Genomic DNA, 20,097 nt, shown 5'->3' with positions numbered 1-20,097 from the left:
GCATTCTACAAAAGCGACATTTGAGCTTTATGTTAGGAGAGCTTTCCACATCCACAGAGTGACGCCAAAATGGATTTCAACGGATGTTAAACAGCAGTATCTCATTGGCATTTCTGCAGAATCCAAACAAAGAGAATCCAAATGTTATATAATGTCCTGAAAGAAAAGCTTCCTGATAACTGCTCTGGAGGGAGACTATATATTTCAAGGCTGTTAACCATTTTTTTTAAAAATCCTTGAAAACATAGCCCAGAACATAACCTGCCAATTAATTCTCTGTCTCAATAAATGAAGAGAAATGTGAGAAGTAGATAGAGAATTGTCTCCACATCAATTTTTTCTGAGCACTGAGGGACAGAGAGAAATACTTGATTTATTCAGTGGTGATTTTATTTTTTCTTGAAAATTACTGGCATTTTATTAATATACATTTTAGAAATTTTATAATGATGATATTTCATCTCAGTGATATTAGTGATTTAGGGTTCATAAAGAGTAAACTCTCAAGCTTTATATGTTTGAAAGCTGTGATTACCATGTTAAATTTCTCTTATATTACTTTCAATGCTTACTGTCTTAAAAAGATTTGAGAGGCTTTTCAATGAGAAACTTCTGGTCTTCTTAAGATTACTTACTCTCCTTCACACTGAATATAGTATAAATATACCACAATACTTTTTGTGTTGGGGGAGGAGCCATATCCCACTGTGCTCAGCGCTTACTCCTGACTTTGTGCTCAGAAGTCACTCCTTGCAGTGGCCAGTGCATATTTGGTACTGAGTATCAAATCTTAATCAGCCCCATGTAAAACAAGTGTCTTACCTGCTGGACTGTCTCTCCCACCTAAAATAATATTAATTTTCAAATCATCTCTTATTTTTTAATGTTGATGGTCTTAACACCCATGAATAAAACCCCTTTCCAAATTGATTTCAATTGGCATACTAGATTGCAGATTACAGATAATCAGATAATTGTTTAGTTTTCTAAGGGTGATTCAGCTTTTGTTTCACTTTTTTAAATTGAGGTTATACTAGTTCATAATCCTGTATATATTTTCGAGGTAAAAATTTTCTTCTTCAAATTATATGTTACCTGTGATCCCTAGTTCCCCTCTGGTAACCACAGCTCTGCGTTCTGATTCCATGGATTTGTTGCCATTGGTTTTAGCTGCTCCAGTGCTTTGTTTATGCATATGTCACATAGAAGTGAAATAGATCATCCAGGGTTTGTCTTTCTCCTTTTTTTTTTCACTTAGTATTGCATCCTTCAGTTTCATTCATTCACATTGTGTATATATACCACATTTTCTTTTTCATTCATCTGTCTTTGGGTACTTTGGTTGTTTCCTAATCTTCACTGTTGTAAACATTGCTGCAAAGCTAGTTTCAACACCTTGCACATTAGTGTTATTGTGCTATTTGGCTAGCTCTATAGAAATGGAATAACTGGAGCATTTGGTAGATCTGATTTTAATATTTTGAGAAATCTCCTGGCTGCCTTCTATAGGAGATGAAACCGTTTATATTCCTATTAATAATACATTACCATTCCTTTGTCCCCACACTCTCACTACTACTTGATCTTTGATGTATAGGTTATTCTCACAGGTATATGGTGTGCTAGCTGTTGTACTTTTGATTTGAATTCCCCAAATAATAGGTGGGAATGAGAAAATTTTGCATGCACTTGTGTTATGTCTGTATATTTTCTTTGGTGAAGTGCTCTCTCCAGCTCTTCTCTCATTTTTAAATGTTCTTTTTTTGTTTTGTCTTGTGAGTTTTATGAGTTCCTTGTGTATCTTGGATATTAGCCCTGTTAGAAGCATTGTATATGAACATTATCTCCCATTCAGGACTATAATGATAGCTTTCTTAACTCAACAGAAGATTTTATGTTGGTGTAATTCCATTTGTTAAGTTTACTTTTATTTATCTTATCATTGGAGCCAAATCCCTGAGTATATTATGGAAGCTAATTACATAGAAATTTTTGCCTGTATATCAGTGTATTTTATGTTGTGGGATCTAACATCCAACCTTCTATCTCTTTGGATTTAGCTTTTATGTATATTGTGAGATGGGATCTAGCTTAATTATTTTGCATATAGCTATACAGTTTTTCCAGAACCATTGAGGGAATAGACTTTACTTTCTCAGTTTTATCCTTTTGGATCCTTTATCATAATTTCATTCTATGGTAGCACCAAAATCTTCTGGGAAAATAAAGTCAACACAGCATAGGTAAATGTTAATACTGCGCATTGAGATCAGTGGGCATTTAGAATCTACTGAATAACCAATCCTCTGGAGAACGGAAAAACAAAATAAAATCTATGCCTTTCTTTTATCCAAGTTTCTTCAATTCATTTCATGTAAAGGATAAAATCTTTTCCATTGTTACGTTGACCATCATTTATTTAGAAATATCAACTTAAATATGAGTTGACTCATTAATATATTTATAAAACTTTGATTCCTTAAGCTTAGATATTTTATAAAAATCTCTTAGCTACATTGAAATTTATCATGAAGAAAATGAAAAAGTAGTGGTAGAATGAAACTTGTGTTTCTTCAGTTCATCAGTTAGGTTTACAAAGAACTGAATTGTTCTTTAACAATTCCATAGAGCAGAGCAGTATGTAACCTTCTCAACAGTAGCAATATCATCTCACGGAGATAAGTATTAGTTCTTTTGTAGTGGAAAGAGAAAAAAATCTAATATTATAGTGGCTTCTGGTCCTCCAAAACATTATATACTACATGTATAGTAATCCAGTGTATTTGTGGTATTAAATTATTGGTTTGGTTTGGGGACCACACCCAGTGTGTTCAAGCACTACTCCTTTTTCTGTGTTTGGGTGTTGTTTCTGTTAGTGATCTATGCACACAGGAAGAGGTATGAGGTCTTCGACCCACGCCTCTTTCTTGGAAACAAAGCATACTCTTCAGCACATTGAACTATCTCACTGTTCCCTTTCATATTCCATTTTAATTGTAGGAGGATTAGGAAAATGACTTCTACATTGAGGAAAACAGAATTTTCTAGAATATGGATCTTAGAGACATCTTCAATTTTACTGCATTGACAGATTTTTTTTAAATAAAAGCAAACGTATATATATTGACAGCTATTTACTAGATATCTCTACAAAGGTATTCCTTGAATATCGCAAAACAATCACATTTTATCAAGCCTGTTCATGTCTTGTCAGCTAAAATCTTTATTTCCCCTCAATTGCTCTCCCAACCAGGTCTTATTTTATTGTCTGTTAATACTTTCCTAATAGTCATCATCTCTATTTACTCCGTTATTCCATTATTTCAGGTCTTCATCAGCTTACACAGACAATGATTGCATACTCATAATCCTCACCTGCCTTCTGTCATGCCATTCTCCATTCTCTGTTATAGTCACTTCCTACCACGTACTGCTGTGTTGTCCAATAATATAATCGCTACAAGGCACATATAGCTATTGAGTGCTTGAAATATAACTCATGTAAAATAAAATGTGTCAAATAAGTACACAGATTTAAGACTTAGTCTGATAACACATGCAAAATATATCAATTATTTATTGATTAAGTCACTGTCATCTCGTTGCTCATCGATTCGTTCAAGCGGGCACCAGTAATGTCTCTCGATTGTGAGACTTTTTTGTTGCTGTGTTTGGCACATCCAATACGCCACGGATAGCTTGCCCGGCTCTGCCATGGGGGCTTGATACTCTCGGTAGCTTGCTGGGCTCTCCGAGAGGGCCAGAGGAATCAAATACGGGTCGGCTTCGTGAAAGGCGAACACCCTAGTGCTGTGCTATCGCTCCAGCCCATTGATTAAGTATTTTATCGAAATATTATCTAAATAGTAGTTCGTAGTTCAAATATTCCTGCAAAGTTTAGTATTCCCTTTTTTAAAAAATGAATCACTGTTAGGTAGACCATTAGAAAGCTCTCCATGATTGAGTTTAAGTGATGAATTTTTCCAATACCCATCCCTCCACCAGAGGCAAAGTGGCAGTTTCGGAGTGTCAGGATCAGGATGCTGATGCTCTTGCCACCTGACCCCCACCACACCCCCATGTCCAAATGGTGCTGCGCCCTGTGGGATCTAGTGGCGGTAGCAGTCGTGGCACCTGCAGGGACCAGGACTGAAGCCAGGCTGCTATCATTCACAGCTCAGTCGGTCTGGGTGAGCCATACCACCAGTTCGTCATAACCTGCCCAGGGGACACAGGCCCCCATTTTTGGTCCCCAGACAGTTGGTGCTCAAGTTTCCTCCATAACATGCTGTGGCCACTCAGGATGGGAGATGCGTACTGAAAGGAGACTATGGACCCAACATGATAACTACTTAGTACCTGTATTGCAAACCATAACTCCCAAAAAGGAGAGTGAGAGAGGAAGAGGGATTGTGCCTGCCACAGAGGCAGCAGGTGGGAATGGCTGGGAGTTGGGAGAGGGATACTGGGAACATTGGTGGTAGAGAATAGGCACTGGTGGAGGGATGGCTATTCCATCATTGTATGACTGAAATATAATCATTAAAGTTTGTAAGTCTGTATATCACAGGAAGGAAGGAGGGAGGGAGGGAGTAGAGGGAGGGAGTTGCTTGTTTTTTTTTTAATTCATTTATTTTTAATTAGTGAACCCCCGTGAGGGTACAGTTACAGATTTATACACTTTTGTGCTTATGCTTCCCTCATACAAAGTTCGGGAACCCATCCCTTCACCAGTGCCCATTCTCCACCACCAGTAAACCCAGCATCCCTCCCACCCTCCCCAATCCCATCTCCCCCCACCCCACCCTGCCACTGTGGCCATGCTGCGGGCAGCACTGGTGACACAGACTAGTCCAGGTGAGATATGTCGGTGGAGATTCCCTGCCAGCAGCAAGTAGTCTGAGCTGGGCCCCCATGGTGGGAACCTGGGTGCCTCCTCAACTCCAGGATCCACGTTTGCAGTAGTGCAAGTTGGACCTGAAGAACACTTGTAGCACTGTTGTCCCATTGTTCATCCATTTGCTCGAGCGGGCACCAGTAACATTGTGAGACTTGTTGTTACTGTTGTTGGCATATCGAATACCCCACGGGTAGCTTGCCAGGCTCTGCTGTGCAGGCGGGATACCGTGTTCCATCACGGGTGCCAGTTTGGTTCCACTTTAATCCACTCTTTTTGAAAATATTAAAAGATGGTTACAGTCACGCATGCAGAAATTTTATGACCCCTTCAGCCCCGCTGACCCGAGCGCTGAGAGTTGCTGCCTGCCTGCTTGCTTTTCTGCCTGCTGCTGAGACGCCACCATCTTCTGTCCTTGTGAACCCTTTTTGCTGTGAAACTCTAAATTTAGTACCTATAAGTACAAGATTCCCTTACTCGTTCTCTGAGATTCTACCACCCTTTTATTTTTTTCTATTTTAAATAAATGTAAGACCTGAGAACCTTTAGGTCTCTCTAATTTTCCGTTCAAGATCTGGTTGTAGAGTACTTCTTTTAACAGTATATGATAACACTGAAGAAGACCTAAGATATCTGAACATCATCAGATTTTAGCTTTTTCTGGTTTCCTCACTTTATCGTCCCTTAATTTATCATCCCTTAATTCCCCATATATATATGGGGATATATATATTTGGAATCTCATATATATATATCATATATGTATATATCCTCTATCATAGACCCATACATAAAGTGCACACATTGTCCACCCTAGATTTATTTTTCATCAGCTAGATCGGTTCATAGTAGATTGTCCACCCTAGTAGCAAATTCCTGGCAATTGACATCTGCAGAATCCAATAAATCTTACAGGTATTTGAGTTAACCATTATACCAAAATCTGCTGAACAAGATAGACAAATATACTAACAGTTGGACAGCTATTTTGAATTAACTTATACTGGGCATTTTTACAAGCATTTTCAAGCACTCTGCTCATAAATTTTTATTACTTTTAATCCATAGGAAAAGTTTTGAGATACAGCAGCATTCTAAAAGGGATGATGAGGCTGATTAATATCTCACAAATGTGAAATGTACCCTTTCAGATGATGTGATCACCTTTTATCTTCTGCATTGTTAACATTTGAGATGGGTAAAGGATATGGATTTGGTAGGCATTGAATGCAAATTTATTTTGCAAGTAGTGACTTTTAAGATAATAGAGTATGGTGGAATGCTGAAGGTATTAATAAAATCAGTGTTTAACCTTGTTGTAACCCCACTTCATCACATCACACTAGGAATTTCATTAAGTCAGATCAGTGGATTTTTTGTTTGTTTGTTTTTGCTTTGGAATCTCTTATCTTATATTTGGAGCCATGTACACAGGGAGACCAGGACTGATAAAAGAAATTTGTTCCCAGTCTCTACAGTTCAGGCCTTGTGTTTTGATCTGTCACAGTAAAGAATCTCTCCATAGAACATACCCGGGATATTGGTGGTGGGGAATGTGCACTGGGGGAGGGATGGGTGTTTGATCATTGTGAGATTGTAACTCAAACATGAATGCTTGTAACAACTCATGGTCATTCAATAAAAGTTAAAAAAAAAAAAGAATCTCTCCAGAGAAGACAGACTATAAAACTATTTTTTATTAAGGATGGCTACTAATTATAAGGAGACTATGGACTTTTCTAAAAAGAGAGAAGGAGACCCCCCAATGTCAAAGAAGTTTGTACCCTAAAGGACAGCACAAGGAACTCCAGAGTAGAGCACACTGTAATGGCATGGGAAGAAGTTGCATAGCCAGAGTGGAAACCTATGGGTAACTCCAGAATGGAGTCCACCGAGCTGCATTTGGGGACTGTGGTTACTTTACAAGCTGTCTTAGCTTGGGTGAAGGATCATTTTTAGGGCGTTGTCAAGAAGGACTTTTAACTCTCCAACTCTCTCACAGACACTGTTTGGTTTGGGTCCTGAGTTGTCAATATACCTTTTTTTTTTTTTTTAATTTTGTTTTATTTCTGTGGCCCACCCAGTGATTCTCAGGGATTACTCCTGGCTCTGCACTCAGGGATTATTCCTGATGGTGCTTGGGGGACCATGTGGGATATCAGGGATCGAACCCAGGTCTGCCGCGTGCAAGGCAAAAACACCCTACGTTTTGTACTATCGCTCTGGCCCCGGAATGTATCTTGTGTCTACATATTTCTAGTTTTTTATTTTTGATTTTTTGGTTGTTTGTTGTTTTTTTCTCTTTTTGGATCATACCCAGCAATGCACAGGGGATACTCCTGGCTCATGCACTCAGGAATTACCCCTGGCAGTGCTAAGGGGACCATATGGGATGCTGGGAATCGAACCCGGTTCAGCCACATGCAAGGCAAACACCATACCTGCTGTGCTACTGCTCCAGCCCCTATTTCTAGTTTTTTATGACTTCCTTGACTTTAAGATCAAGGGAACCCTACCTGACTGCCTCCCACACTTACAAGAAATGTTAACAGGGCAGTGGCAGCAGCTGATTTTTGTTTATTTGTGTTCTGAGTGTGTTTTCAAGGGTACAAATGACAGAGCCTTTAAGTTGAAAGAGTAGTAGAATTGGCTGAATTTTGCTTATTGATGCCTAATAACAGAATAGACTGTGTTGCTAAAGATGAGAAGAACCATTATATTAAAACATATGTCTTTAATTTTGTCTCATTGTGTCAACCTGAAAGGATATTTTCCCCCTTTTTTTGTAGCTTAACTTTAATTGTTCCAAAATTAATTCTGATTTCCCCTTTCCTCCAGAAGGTGATGAGACTGGTGTGATGGATAATCTTCTAGAAGCCCTGCAATCAGGTGCAGCCTTCCGAGACCGCAGAAAGCGAATTCCAAGGAGCTCAGGTAAAACCTTTACCAGTTCTTACATTACTACAAAATATAAATGCTCATTGTTAATACCAAAAAAAGAAAAATAACAGAAGGTTTCTCCATAAAGTTTTTTTTTCAGTTGATCTCAGTTTGTAAGTTATGTCTCAGAATTCTACTTGTATGTGACCATGTGTTGCAACCTAGTAACAATATCTTCAATAACTATGCTTTTTAAAAAAACATCAGAAATAGGCAGGCAGGGGGCAGGGGTTGGGGTGGGGGTGGGAGGGAACCTGGGGACACTGGTGCTAGGGAATGTCCCTTCGTGGAGAGATGGGTGTTAGAATACTGTCTGACTGAAATCCAATCATGAATAGATTTGTAAGGATCTATCTCACAGTGATTCAATTAAAAAGTTTTAAAAAATCAGAAAGAAGTACTCCTGCTGCATTTAATATTAGATACTTTAAATTGTTGGTTTAAGAACATGTGATTTGAATGAAGTTCATAGATGTAATTAAATCATTAAGTAAATATTCATAGGTATGTCACATTAGTTTCCTTCTATCTGTTTTATATGTAAGAAACATTATTTTTTTCGAAGCCGTTTTAGCTTTGTTTGCATATTGCAGTATGGGATTAGTCCACACTCCATTTTCCATGTTAATAAAAAGAGAAAAGGAAGGCTAATTCATGATCCCCCAAAGTACCTTAGAATTGGGACATATTTTTATGTTTTTGATCAACACTCAAAAGTTGATCTCAAGCGGAGAAAAACATAAAAGAAACAAACTACCTCCTTTCCTGAACTGAAACTACAGAAACTACCATCTCTGATCTTACCCTATGGCTAAGGTAAATGGCAGCTCCATTCAGGGTAATCTAAGTTAAACCAAACTTCCTACTTTCTTGAGGGCAATTTTTATATTTTAAGTTTATATATTTCTTGAAGTAGGAGGATAAACTGAGTTCGTTAATTGTAAAAGTTTTCTCATGGGCTGTAATGTTATGTTGGAAAGCAAGTTTTTAAAAAGGAAAGTAAGAATTAATATGTTAATACTACTTAATTTTGATGGTGGGGTTGAACCATACAGGCAAAGCCAGGGGTTACTCCTTACTCTGCACTTGAAATTACTCCTGACAGTGCTTTGGGATATTGGGGATCAAACCCAAGTTGTCCATGTGCAACACATGCACTATACCTCTTGTACTATCTCTTCAGCCCCAATATCAATTAATCTAAATTAATAAGATTTTCCTTGGACAGTGCACAATTCAAACGATATACTATATTTGTACTAGAAATTGGTAGCTCTCAAAAACCATTGCACTTAGACCAGCAAAAGAAATGGAATCAGTGCAGCTATGTTCAGCTTTTGACAATGGTGAAATTCATGGTCGAAAATGGTGTAAGCTGTATTCATCTTTCTCACCATTTAGCGAGACCACAATGAGTAGCTTAGCCTAAAGGTAAGATTTAGTTGAGAAAAAGGATTTTGTTTGGAGTGTATGATGACATCATGTATCTGAAGACATCGAAGGTAAAATGAAGATGGTAAGAAAGGAAAGAGTAAGACAAAAAAACAGTAGATTGGGCTGGCGAGATAGGACAGGAGATAAGGTACTTGCTTTGCATGTCACTGACCCCAGTTTTATCCATGGCTTATATATAATCCCTTGAGCACTGCTAGATATGACCCTAAAACTGGAAAAAATAAATGTGAAAGATTAGAAAGACAATTAAATTGACATCTGTGTATTCATATTACTTTTAAAAGTGATACATGTGGCAGAATGTTAGGAGCACTACTTAAATGTAACTCTGAGGCAGTAATTCATTTATCATTAGTCTTTATGAAATAAGAATGTTCTTCCTTGCCTCTTTTACCTTTGCTGTTAGATAACCTTTACTGCTCTTTCTTCAACACCAGTACATTAATAGAAGTGTGAAAGGCAAAATGAAAAAAATCACTTTATATCAATTACGTTCTATGTTAGGCAGTTGAAAAGTAAAGTAAAAACATGTTATTTAATAGCATACAATAACCATGATAATCTTTCTGGGATGTTTACTTTAAAAATACATTTTCTAAGGCCAGTATCTGAATAATCTTACACTTTTTATGACTGTAGAGAGGTAGTACAATGAGAGAGAAGTCATTTTTGGGGGTTTATATGAGATTAGTATTCAGGGCACTACAATATTTTCTACTGTAAAATGCGAGGACTATATTTACAAACTGCATTATTTATTTCATAATACTGATTCCAAGTCATCAAAATCAAGTTCTCCTTTGGTTTGTAGCTAGAGCATCTTCCATGAATACATAGTGTCAAACATAGCAGCCCATTCAGCCCTAGCATTTATTTCAAGTGGCAGCAGCCAATGCAAATGTCCACAGGTAAAACATTACTTGGAAACAAACTGCAGCTATGGTTGGCAAATCTTCTTGGACTATCAGCAGATGGTGACTTGACGTGAGGAAGCAGGGAAAGCAGGCAAATAGCTGACAGATCCGTTGAATTTCTTCTGTCTAGTTGTCTCTCTGAACTGGAGCCATAAGACAGCGGGTAGGGCGTTTGCTTTGTATGCAGTCGACCCCGGTTCAATTTCTCTGTCCCTCTCGGAAAGCCCGGCAAGCTACCGAGAGTATCCCGCCCGCATGGCAGAGCCTGGCAAGCTACCCATGGCATATTCTATATGCCAAAACAGTAACAACAATTCTTACAATAGAGATGTTACTGGTGCCCGCTCAAGCAAATCAATGAACAATGGGAGGACAGTGCTACAGTGCTACAGTGCTGTTGTCTCTCTCCAGGAGCCCTAGAACTTGGGACTTTTCCAATTTTGTTTGTTTCTTTCTGACTTCCGCTAATCATCTTTCTTTGTAGTTTTTGTTTGTACTTTTTCTGAGCCTTTATTTGGTTCTTTTCTAAAATCTCATTAACTTTTTTTTTTTATTGTTATCCTTTCCGTGTTCAACACTGGCTTCTTTATTCTTCTCCTCTAACCTCTATTTCAAACACAATGAGATTAAAAACAGAAAAGCAAAATTACAAATAAGGTTATTTTCTCCAAGTAAACTAAAATAAGGAAATAGCCACCAAAAATCTGAAGTCAGACTCAATTGGAAACAGCAAAGTGTTTGCAATCGTTATCTCTGCTTACTATCTCAGTTATTACTTATAGATGGAAATTACAGAGTGTAAAATACAGAGCTCTGCAATTGTACTTCTAATTGCAGTATTTTTAATTTCTTTTGTAAACAAAATGAAGTGAGTCTGTATTCTCCATGAGAAATTCAAAATGCTGAAAAATTTTGTGATTATTTCCCTAAATTATAAATCTCCCTTACTGAGCCTATGTCCCTCCTTAAAAGGTACCACATTCAGAAAGAGCTCTCACATATTGTCCCTGGCCAAGACTGAGTAAACTATTTCAGTTAAAGTCACCAGAAGATATTTCAGAGGACACTACCATATCAGGAGTGAGATTGGAAGTGTTAATAACTTGCGTTGTGCATGCCCCAAAATGTCAGAATGTACACAGATGATGACAAGTGATCACTATGTTTGAGCTAGTGCCTCATGACTGAATATTACCTCAGATTATAGTTTTGGTGATGTCAAATTCAAAAATTAGGAAATAACCCCTTAAACATTCACTAATTTCTTGGGATGAAAAATGAAGAAATAATTAAGATAACATTTTCTTAATTATAAGACCCTTCAGTCTTGTCAGAAAGATTAAGTACAAAAAGACTACAGAAAAAGTCAGACAATAATTAATCATACAGAGGTTTTAGTAATATACTGTGATAGTTCAGCATGAGAGAAATTGTGGGCCTTATTGGGTATAAAAGAGCAAGAATTATGAAGGAAAAAAATCAACTGAAAATTGTGCATGGACTTCAGCAGTGGGAATTAGAGGTGAGGATAAGTGGGGTTTTAGTCATATTTAATGCCACTAAGAAAAATATAGTTGTGAGAAAATGCCAATAATATGAGGGAAAATGTAGTTATTCAGCCAGTAATAATACAGACGTATGAAGTGTAAAAGTATATAGAGATAGAGTTGCAAAAAAAATCGGTAGATAATCACATGTTAGAGTGCTTAACCGAGACTAAATTAGTAGCATAAGGTTCTTTTGTTGTGGTTTTGTTTTGTTGGGTTGGGGGGGCACATATTGTTGGTGTTCAGAGCTTACTTTTTACTGTGCATTCAGGGATCACCCCTGCCTGAGTTAGCCGTGTGCAAGACATGTGCCTTACCAATGCACTATCTCTCTGATCCCATTGAATAAAATTCCTTGGACAATAGATTTTGGTGGGTTTTTTAAAGCTGTAAAATACCATGATCAAAGCTATATATTAAGACATTTGATGTATTGGAGTGTGACTGATAAATTTGGGTTACATTGTCATTACAAATTAAAAGAGTTAATTTAAGGGAAAACCAGTAGTTAGGACTCAGAAAAAAAAAAAGTAGGTTTATGAGTTTAATTGAATGGGATTCACCATGGGAATGTTTTAAAGGCGTTGGGTCAGTATTGGGATGGCACTGGGAACTAAGATTTGGGGACTGTTACTGCATAGGTGTAAGTCTGTTGGTATAGGTAGCATTTACCCCAACCAGAGTTGAGCAATTTGTTGTCGCTTTCGTGCCACTCAACAAATAATGAGAATATATCCCCAAGGATGACACTAACCTCAGAGAGCTTGCATTCTATTTGGCACAACTTGAATGTTAGTCCTGTGATAAAGTTGCAATGCAATGTTTATATTTTGAAATGATACAGAATTATGTAGCACTGTTGTCCCATTGTTCATTGATTTGCTCAAGCAGGCACCAAATACAGTATCAATAACAGGTCTCATTCTCCTGACCCTGAAAAGAGTCTCCAATCTCTGGGAAAAACGAGTAAGGAGTGGCTGCTAAAATCTCAGGGCTTGGTCGAATGGAGAAATTACTGGTTCCTGCTTGAGTAAATCGATGAACAATGGGATGAGAGTGATACAGTGACAGTGATACAGTGATACAGAATTATGTGCTTGAGCAGCACAAGTTAGAGTGTCTTCATGTATCCCCTTCCCTCTCTCCTATGCATCCCTAGAATATGAACTTTTTTCTCATGTGTGATAGTCAAAGGAGTATCTCAGTTTCCCTTAACAGCTTAGTATAGATTTATCATATATGAATTGGGTAAATAATTCTTTCTCAACCCTTTTGTTGGTACTAATATAAAAGGTTCTCAGTCATAGATGGATATTTAATTTAGGTAGTTCACTGTTACTTGAGTTGAGAATTTCCAGATAAGTAACAAACACACAAGAGAAACAGTATGAAGAAATAAACAAGAAAACAGAATATATATCATTTGGCTTGTGAACAAAGGACAGCTTAAGAAGAAGAAAACATAAGAAGCTCATGAGAAACCCACTCCTACTTTCATGTATCAGAAAGAGAATAACATAACTTAGAAGGTATAATTGTAGCACTGTAGGACTGTTATCCCACTGTTCATCGATTTGCTCGAGCGGGCACCAGTAACGTCTCCTTTGTGAGACTTGTTAATGTTTTTGGTATATTGAATATGCCACGGGGAGCTTGCCAGGCTCTGCCGAAGGTATAATTAATCATTCATAATATATAGAGGACCGGAAGTAGCAAAAGGGGAAAAAAAGACACTAAGTATTGGAAAATACCTTTCAGAACAAATCACAACCCACACTTTTCTAGGCCTCTCAACCACGTATCAATTATAAAATCCAGTCAGCCTTTGGAACCAGGCTAGCTTTCAGGGAACCTGGGAATCCCGGTTCTGTGGGTGAATATAGAACCTTGCCACCACTGTTTCTGCATCACAATCAGACTACATTCTGATGTTGCTGGGCCCCACAGGTGAGGTAATGTGAAGTGGGGAGGAGACAGAAGGTCACTTTCTCCCCATCCGCCTCTGCTACCCAGGACCCAGGGTTACTGGGTTCTTGTCTCACCTCGCAGAAAGGAAGTTCAGGAGCATTTCAGGAGCAGACAAGCAGTGAAGTAAATAGATTTTATTTGGAGGGTTTTTAAAGGTGTGGAGCGAGGGAGGGAGGGAGGGAGAGAGAGAGAGAGAGAGAGAGAGAGAGAGAGAGAGAGAGAGATGCGCTCGAGAGAAAGGTGGCTTCTCCAAGGGCAGAGAGAGCTTCTAGACACATCCCAGCATTAGACACGGAAGTATGAAAGTACACATCTCAGTAGAGGAGATGCGGGTGACATGTACCACATATGCTCGCCCACGTGGGCGCAAGCATCACATGGGCTCCGGCAGCATATCCCCGTGTCCTTCCTTTGTTCAAGGTGACTTTGATAGGGTATCTTCTCAGGATGTCTTGGTCTGGAATGTTCTAAAGTCTTCTCTGGGCTGAATCACTCAAGGTAATTGGATTAGGGGAGAGGTCCAGGGTATTTGAGGAATTTCCTTCCTGGGTAGGTTTCCAATCTCCTCAGGGTGAGGGGCTTATCAGGCCTTAGTTCCTGTTCTTTGCAAGGTTGGCTTTCCCAACTTCAGAGCTGTTCCTGTTTAGGAAATTTACTGCCAATCCCCTGGGGCCTGCCTTATCTGCCTGCCTGCCGACATCAATTCCATTCTAAAAAGCTTTTAAAATTTGGGACCACTTAATGTCATTTTAATCATCACTACTTTAAGAAACTTGATGAAGTATATACCTGTGTTATATCATTTTTTTTATGAAATTTAAAATTTGCTTTGGAAGCAGACTCAATAAGATCTAGGATTACATTCCAGCAGCTAGAAAGAGCATCGCTATGTAGCCTATCCTCAATTATCTTTTGACAACTAGAGAACACGCTGAATGTAGACCAGTTATGCTTACTTATATGCAGAATTGTTCTGAGCAAACTTTGATGATATTCTTATTAGAAATTACAATCACTTTCCTTATCTGTTCTACAACAGAATCAGCTTGGCTGCACTTTATCTCACTGATGTTCTGCAGAGCAGTAGGAGTTAAAGTCAATATCAGTTCATTTCAATGAGAAAATTAATTTAGGAAGAGTCTTCTTTTTATTAACTTATTTTTGGTTTGAGAGCTGGTAAATTTCAATGCCAGCAATTCTCAGGAGCTGCTTCTGGTTGCTCCCAATGGTTCTCTGGACAGACATGCCTTGCAAGGGGTAAAATACTAATAAGCATGTGCTCCAACCCATTGAGCTATTGTGGCTACCCAGAAAGATTTATTTAGGTATTAGAATGTGGGACATATTGTAGCACTGGCACTGTCACTGTCATCCCATTGTCATCGATTTGCTCGAGTGGGCATCAGTAACATCTCCATTGTGAGACTTGTTGGTACTGTTTTTGGCATATCGAATACGCCACAGGTAGCTTGCCAGGCTCTGCTGTGTGGGTGGGATACTCTCCGTAGCTTGCTGGGCTCTCCAAGAGGGATGGAGGAATCAAACCCGAGTCAGCTGCATCCAAGGCAAATGTCCTACCCGCTGTGCTTATTAGGACAATCAATGTTTATGCAGTGGTATATTTCTCTAGGAAGTTTTAATTCTTGTCAAAGATATACATACACTACCCCCACCTCAAAATAAAAATGTAGACACGATGTTGTTGGTACTTAAGCTTATAAAACCATCAGCTTCTCTTGCTTATTTATAAAACTTCAGGAAAATGATCAGGAAACCTGCATCTAAGCTTCAAGGTACCAACTGTAGGGGCATAAAAGAATTATTCCCATGTCTCTGGTTTCTTCAGAAGCTAGACAAATGGTAAAACAAGTATAAGTCATATTGATAAGAGAAAAAGCAAAGACACATTTATTATAATCTGTGTATTTCTATTTCCTGTAATGGTGGTAAACTCTACCTCTCCACTTGGTTATATATATATAATTTCATCTAATACTGAGGACTGTGTGGTAAAGAGGAAGGTTTAGATGTAAAGGTTGCTCAAAAGGGCACAGGAAAACAAAGCATGCAAATTTAAATTGCCTTCTTTGTAGATGACATCTTAGCTGGTACAAAGGGATTATTTACACATGAATCAATGCATTATTTACACATGAATCTTTCAGAGGACCTTTGACCTTCCTTCTGGGCTTCTCCCTCAAAATTAACCTCTTGCTAAAGACTTGTTCTGGGGTGGCCAATTTTTGCCCTTAATTTGAGTAAACACAGCTTTGCTGCCAGAGTAATTAGCAAGGTATTCATCAAACTATCTTAAATACCAAAAGTTTTTCACAAAGGGAAATTGTTCTTAGTGGTGGCAGTGGTTATGCGTTAATCTCTCTCAGTATTCAATAGTGCATCATTCAATCAATGTCTTTCTAAAAAGGGAACGAAATTGTAAACTCTGTTCCTCTCCAGCAGAATTTCACTTCTATACCAGTGGCCAAAGGCAGCTCCTTTTATCTGAAAATGAGCGTATATCCTACACATTCCATCCCCCACCCCCAGCTTTTGTGAAACTGTTAAAGCCAATAGTGAATAACTTCTAGTCCAGTGTGTAAAAATAGCACACAGACCACCAGATGTCTTTGGTGTTACAGGCCTTTATTTAACAGCCCATGTTGGTATCTCTGCGGACTAACAAAGAAACAAGAGCTTTCATCTCTGGGATGGCAATCCCCATTGTAGCTCTTCCTAATCACTTCTGGTCCTCCATATATATATATATATATATATATATATATATATATATATATATATATATATATATATATATATATATATATATATATATATATATTTTAGTTAGGGAATGCTACTTTATTTTTATTTTATTTTTTTTTAATTTTTTAAATTTATTTATTTTTAATTAGTGAGTCACCATGAGGGTACAGTTACAGGTCTGTACACTTTTGTGCTCATGCTTCCCTCATACAAAGTTCGGGAACCCATCCCTTCACCAGTGCCCATTCTCCATCACCAGTAAATCCATGCTTTTTCTTGTTGCTTCTAGCTCAGGCCACTTGCCTATGCCATTTGCCGCTTGCCTCTAGCAGGTCTAATTAGCTATGGCAGACTCACTTAATGCTTGCTGGTTACCACCTTTGCTGTCAGCATTAAACATTCATTTCTCTGCACTCAATGTTCAGTCTGTACTAAATATTTGGTCTGCATTAAAATTCTTGCAGGGGGAGGGGAGACCGCGGCCACCCACACCAAGGGGTGCTCAGAGCTTGATCCTGGCTCTGCACTCAGGTATCACTCTTGGCAGGGTTGGGGGACCATATTGATGTCGGTGGGCCCCAGGGTGACTTACATGAAGCAGGGAAGAGAAAGATGGTCACTTTCTCCCCAACCACCTCTACCACCTGGGACCCAGGGTTACTGGGTTCTTGTCTCGCTCACGGAAAAGAATTTCCGGAGTAGACAAGCAGTGAAGTAAACAGATTTTATTTAGAGGTTTCTGAGGGAAGGAGGAAGGGATAAAGTGGGAGAGAGAATAGTAAGAATAATCGCTCAAGAAAGAATGCGGGCTTCTCCGAGGATGGAGAGAGCTCTACACACATCCTAGCACTGGACACGAAAGCATGAAAGTACACATCTCAAGAGGGGAGATGCGGGCTACACATGTGCTCGGCCACGTGGGCACAGGCAGCACATGGGCTCAGGCAGCATATATGCGCACCCTTCCTTTGTTCAAGGTGTCTTTTATAGGGTTTCTTCAACCTGCCCCCGCGTGGGGGCTTCTTCCCAGGTAAAAGTCCGTTGCTAAGGAGGTTACCAGGGAGTCTGGGAGTAGTGATGGTCTTCTTTAGGCTGGATCACATTTTAATCAGATTAAGGGAGAGCTTGAGGGAATTCGAGGAACTTCTTGGGGAGGGGTCCAGCCTCTTCAGGGTCTGTGAAGGTCTTACTGTTTTCTGTATCCACAGGGTGGGTCAGTCTCAGGATTCTCCTCCCCAGAGTCTTTGTTAATCTAAGTTTCCTTGCCAAGGGCCTTTCCCTATCTACCTGCCTGTGTATGTAATGCAAGGGATATGTAATGCAAGGGATCAAACCCAGGTTGGTGACATGCAAGAGAGATGATTGTGGCTTCAGTCCCTGCATTAAGCATCCTTTCGTCATCATTGGCAGCATCCAGCTCACCCACCTCTTTCCGTGTGTTGTCTTCTGAATGGATTCTGCTCAGTCAGAATTGCGCTGCTCAGTGCCTGGTGCATCCTGCCTTGCCACTCGATGCTTGGTTCTCACCAATTCTTACTTTCTGTCTGTGTGGAAAGAGGGAGAAAAACGTATCCAGCATTTATATTGTACTTATCCCACCTCTGCACTGTTTTTGCTATCTGACCTGCTACACCCCATCTAATTGAGCTTTACAATAACCAATAAGATCATCTTGATTATCATCTGTCCATGTCCCACTCACTCACTTCCACCCTAACAAAACCTTTGGACTCATTTTTGTGATTACAATTTGAATTTGTATATACAAGGCAAGTACGGTACTTCATTTTGGTACCTTGGTTTCTTGTGTGATTTCAAATGAGAGTAGTGAAAGGTCAAGAAGAGAAGAAGGTAGTGTCTATCTTCAATAAGGTAGGTCCACAGTAACACCTTGAGTTTCAAGTTTTTCTATTATTCATTGATTTGCATTGTGAAACTGGAGTCTCGAGAACTTGAACCTAACACAGAATTTCACCTAATCCAGGAAGCCACTTGAGGTTTCTATCGATGTCAACTTTCTTTAAGATACAGATAATACTGCACTGAACTGTAGCACTGTCATCCCACTGTTGTTCACCGATTTGCTCTATTGGGCACCAGTAATGTCTCCATTGTGAGACTTGTTGTTACTGTTTTTGGCATATCGAATACGACACGGGGAGCTTGCCAGGCTCTGCCATGAGGGCGGGATACTCTCAGTAGCTTGCCTGCTTCTCCAGTAGGGATGGAGGAATCTAACCCAGGTCAGCCAAGTGCAAAGCAAACACCCTACCTGCTGTGCTATCACTCCATCAATACACAGTGTTAAAATACTATGTTAAGATACTATGAGATATTTAACTGTATTATACTGTTAAAAGACTGTGTTTTATGTTTAGTATTAGCATATAACCCAGTATAATATATGGGCTTGGTAATTACTTGTTGAATACTTGCAATTATCACAAAAATTTAAATCTATCCAAAAGCCTTGTCTATGTAGTACACCTAAAACTCTTTTAAATTTGAATTGACTGGGTAAAGAAAATAGATTTTTTTTACATTATTATAAATGAAGTTCTATTAAAGCTGAGATGCTTTATGGCAAACTCAAGTATCATTTGTCTCTTTATATGACTTTTCTGTTCAGAAATGTTTTGGCTTGACAAGTGAAGAAATATGCTGAATTGATTTGAAAAAACAAATATAACCATGTGTCACTACTCTTATTCTGATGTCCATTTGACATTAAATGCACTTGCATTTGACACTGATCTCTTTGTAAACCACAACTCATATTGAAGTATGTTCAATTCCTACTGTTTACGAACAATATTCCTAAAAGCTTCTAGAGAAAATACAGCCTTTTGTTTAAAATTTACTTAACTTCTCTTGGGTCATTATAAATATCCTCTGTAAGTCAGGAAAAATAGACAGGAGTTAGTGAATCTCCTTAGAATACCATTAAGTAATTAATTGCTTTTTGAGCTTTCTCACAGATTTACTCAGTAAAATAGATCTTTCTGTAGACTAGGGGATTTTATCTAATTCTTTAGAGTATTCTAAGGATTTGAATTGAGGGACTTCTAGAATATAGGATGCTATTTTCCTTTTTGCTTGATGTTTTAGTTTATGATTTCTGGGTTTACTGGTCTGTCATTGTTTCTCTTGCAAGGATATAGTAGCAAACAGTATGGTATTCTCTGGGTACTGAAAAGAATTTTTTAATTTCTTGCATTATTCAAAGTCTCTCTCTCTCTCTCTCTCTCTCGCTCTTGCTCTCTCTCTTTATATATGCATATATATCTCACATAGAAATAAGAAAATATCACAAAAGGAACGACATAATTTTCATATGAATGTTTGGAAAGTTAATAAAAGTATACATGGGTACCGCCTTTATTATGAAAAGTTAATACAATTATACATGGATGCCATTTTTATTCTAGTTATAAAGCTTATTAGATTTTTAGGTAACTTTAACTGTTTATCAAAGGTATATAATTTCATGACATTTTCTAATAAACTAATATAATATATTCAAATATTTGGAATTATTCTATGATCGTGTGATCAAGTCCAGGTTTCGGTACTCACCTCTCAGTAGACAAAGGTAGATGTACAGAGTTTTATT

General features: G+C 38.4%; 1 protein-coding gene across 1 annotated transcript in view; it reads left to right on the top strand.

Moving 5' to 3' along the window:
* The window catches only part of DIAPH2 (diaphanous related formin 2), a 724,307-nt gene that overhangs the window by 576,865 nt on the left and 127,345 nt on the right, over positions 1–20,097 (top strand). Inside the window, exon 27 of the mRNA XM_055121637.1 lies at positions 7,736–7,831. Within this exon, the coding sequence (XP_054977612.1) occupies positions 7,736–7,831 (96 nt within the window). The remainder of the gene's footprint in view (positions 1–7,735; positions 7,832–20,097) is intronic.

Source organism: Sorex araneus, chromosome X (assembly GCF_027595985.1).
Source record: "Sorex araneus isolate mSorAra2 chromosome X, mSorAra2.pri, whole genome shotgun sequence".
NCBI classification, from domain to species: domain Eukaryota; kingdom Metazoa; phylum Chordata; class Mammalia; order Eulipotyphla; family Soricidae; genus Sorex; species Sorex araneus.
Note: the sequence above shows the minus strand (reverse complement) of the source record. Positions and strands in the feature narration are given on the sequence as shown.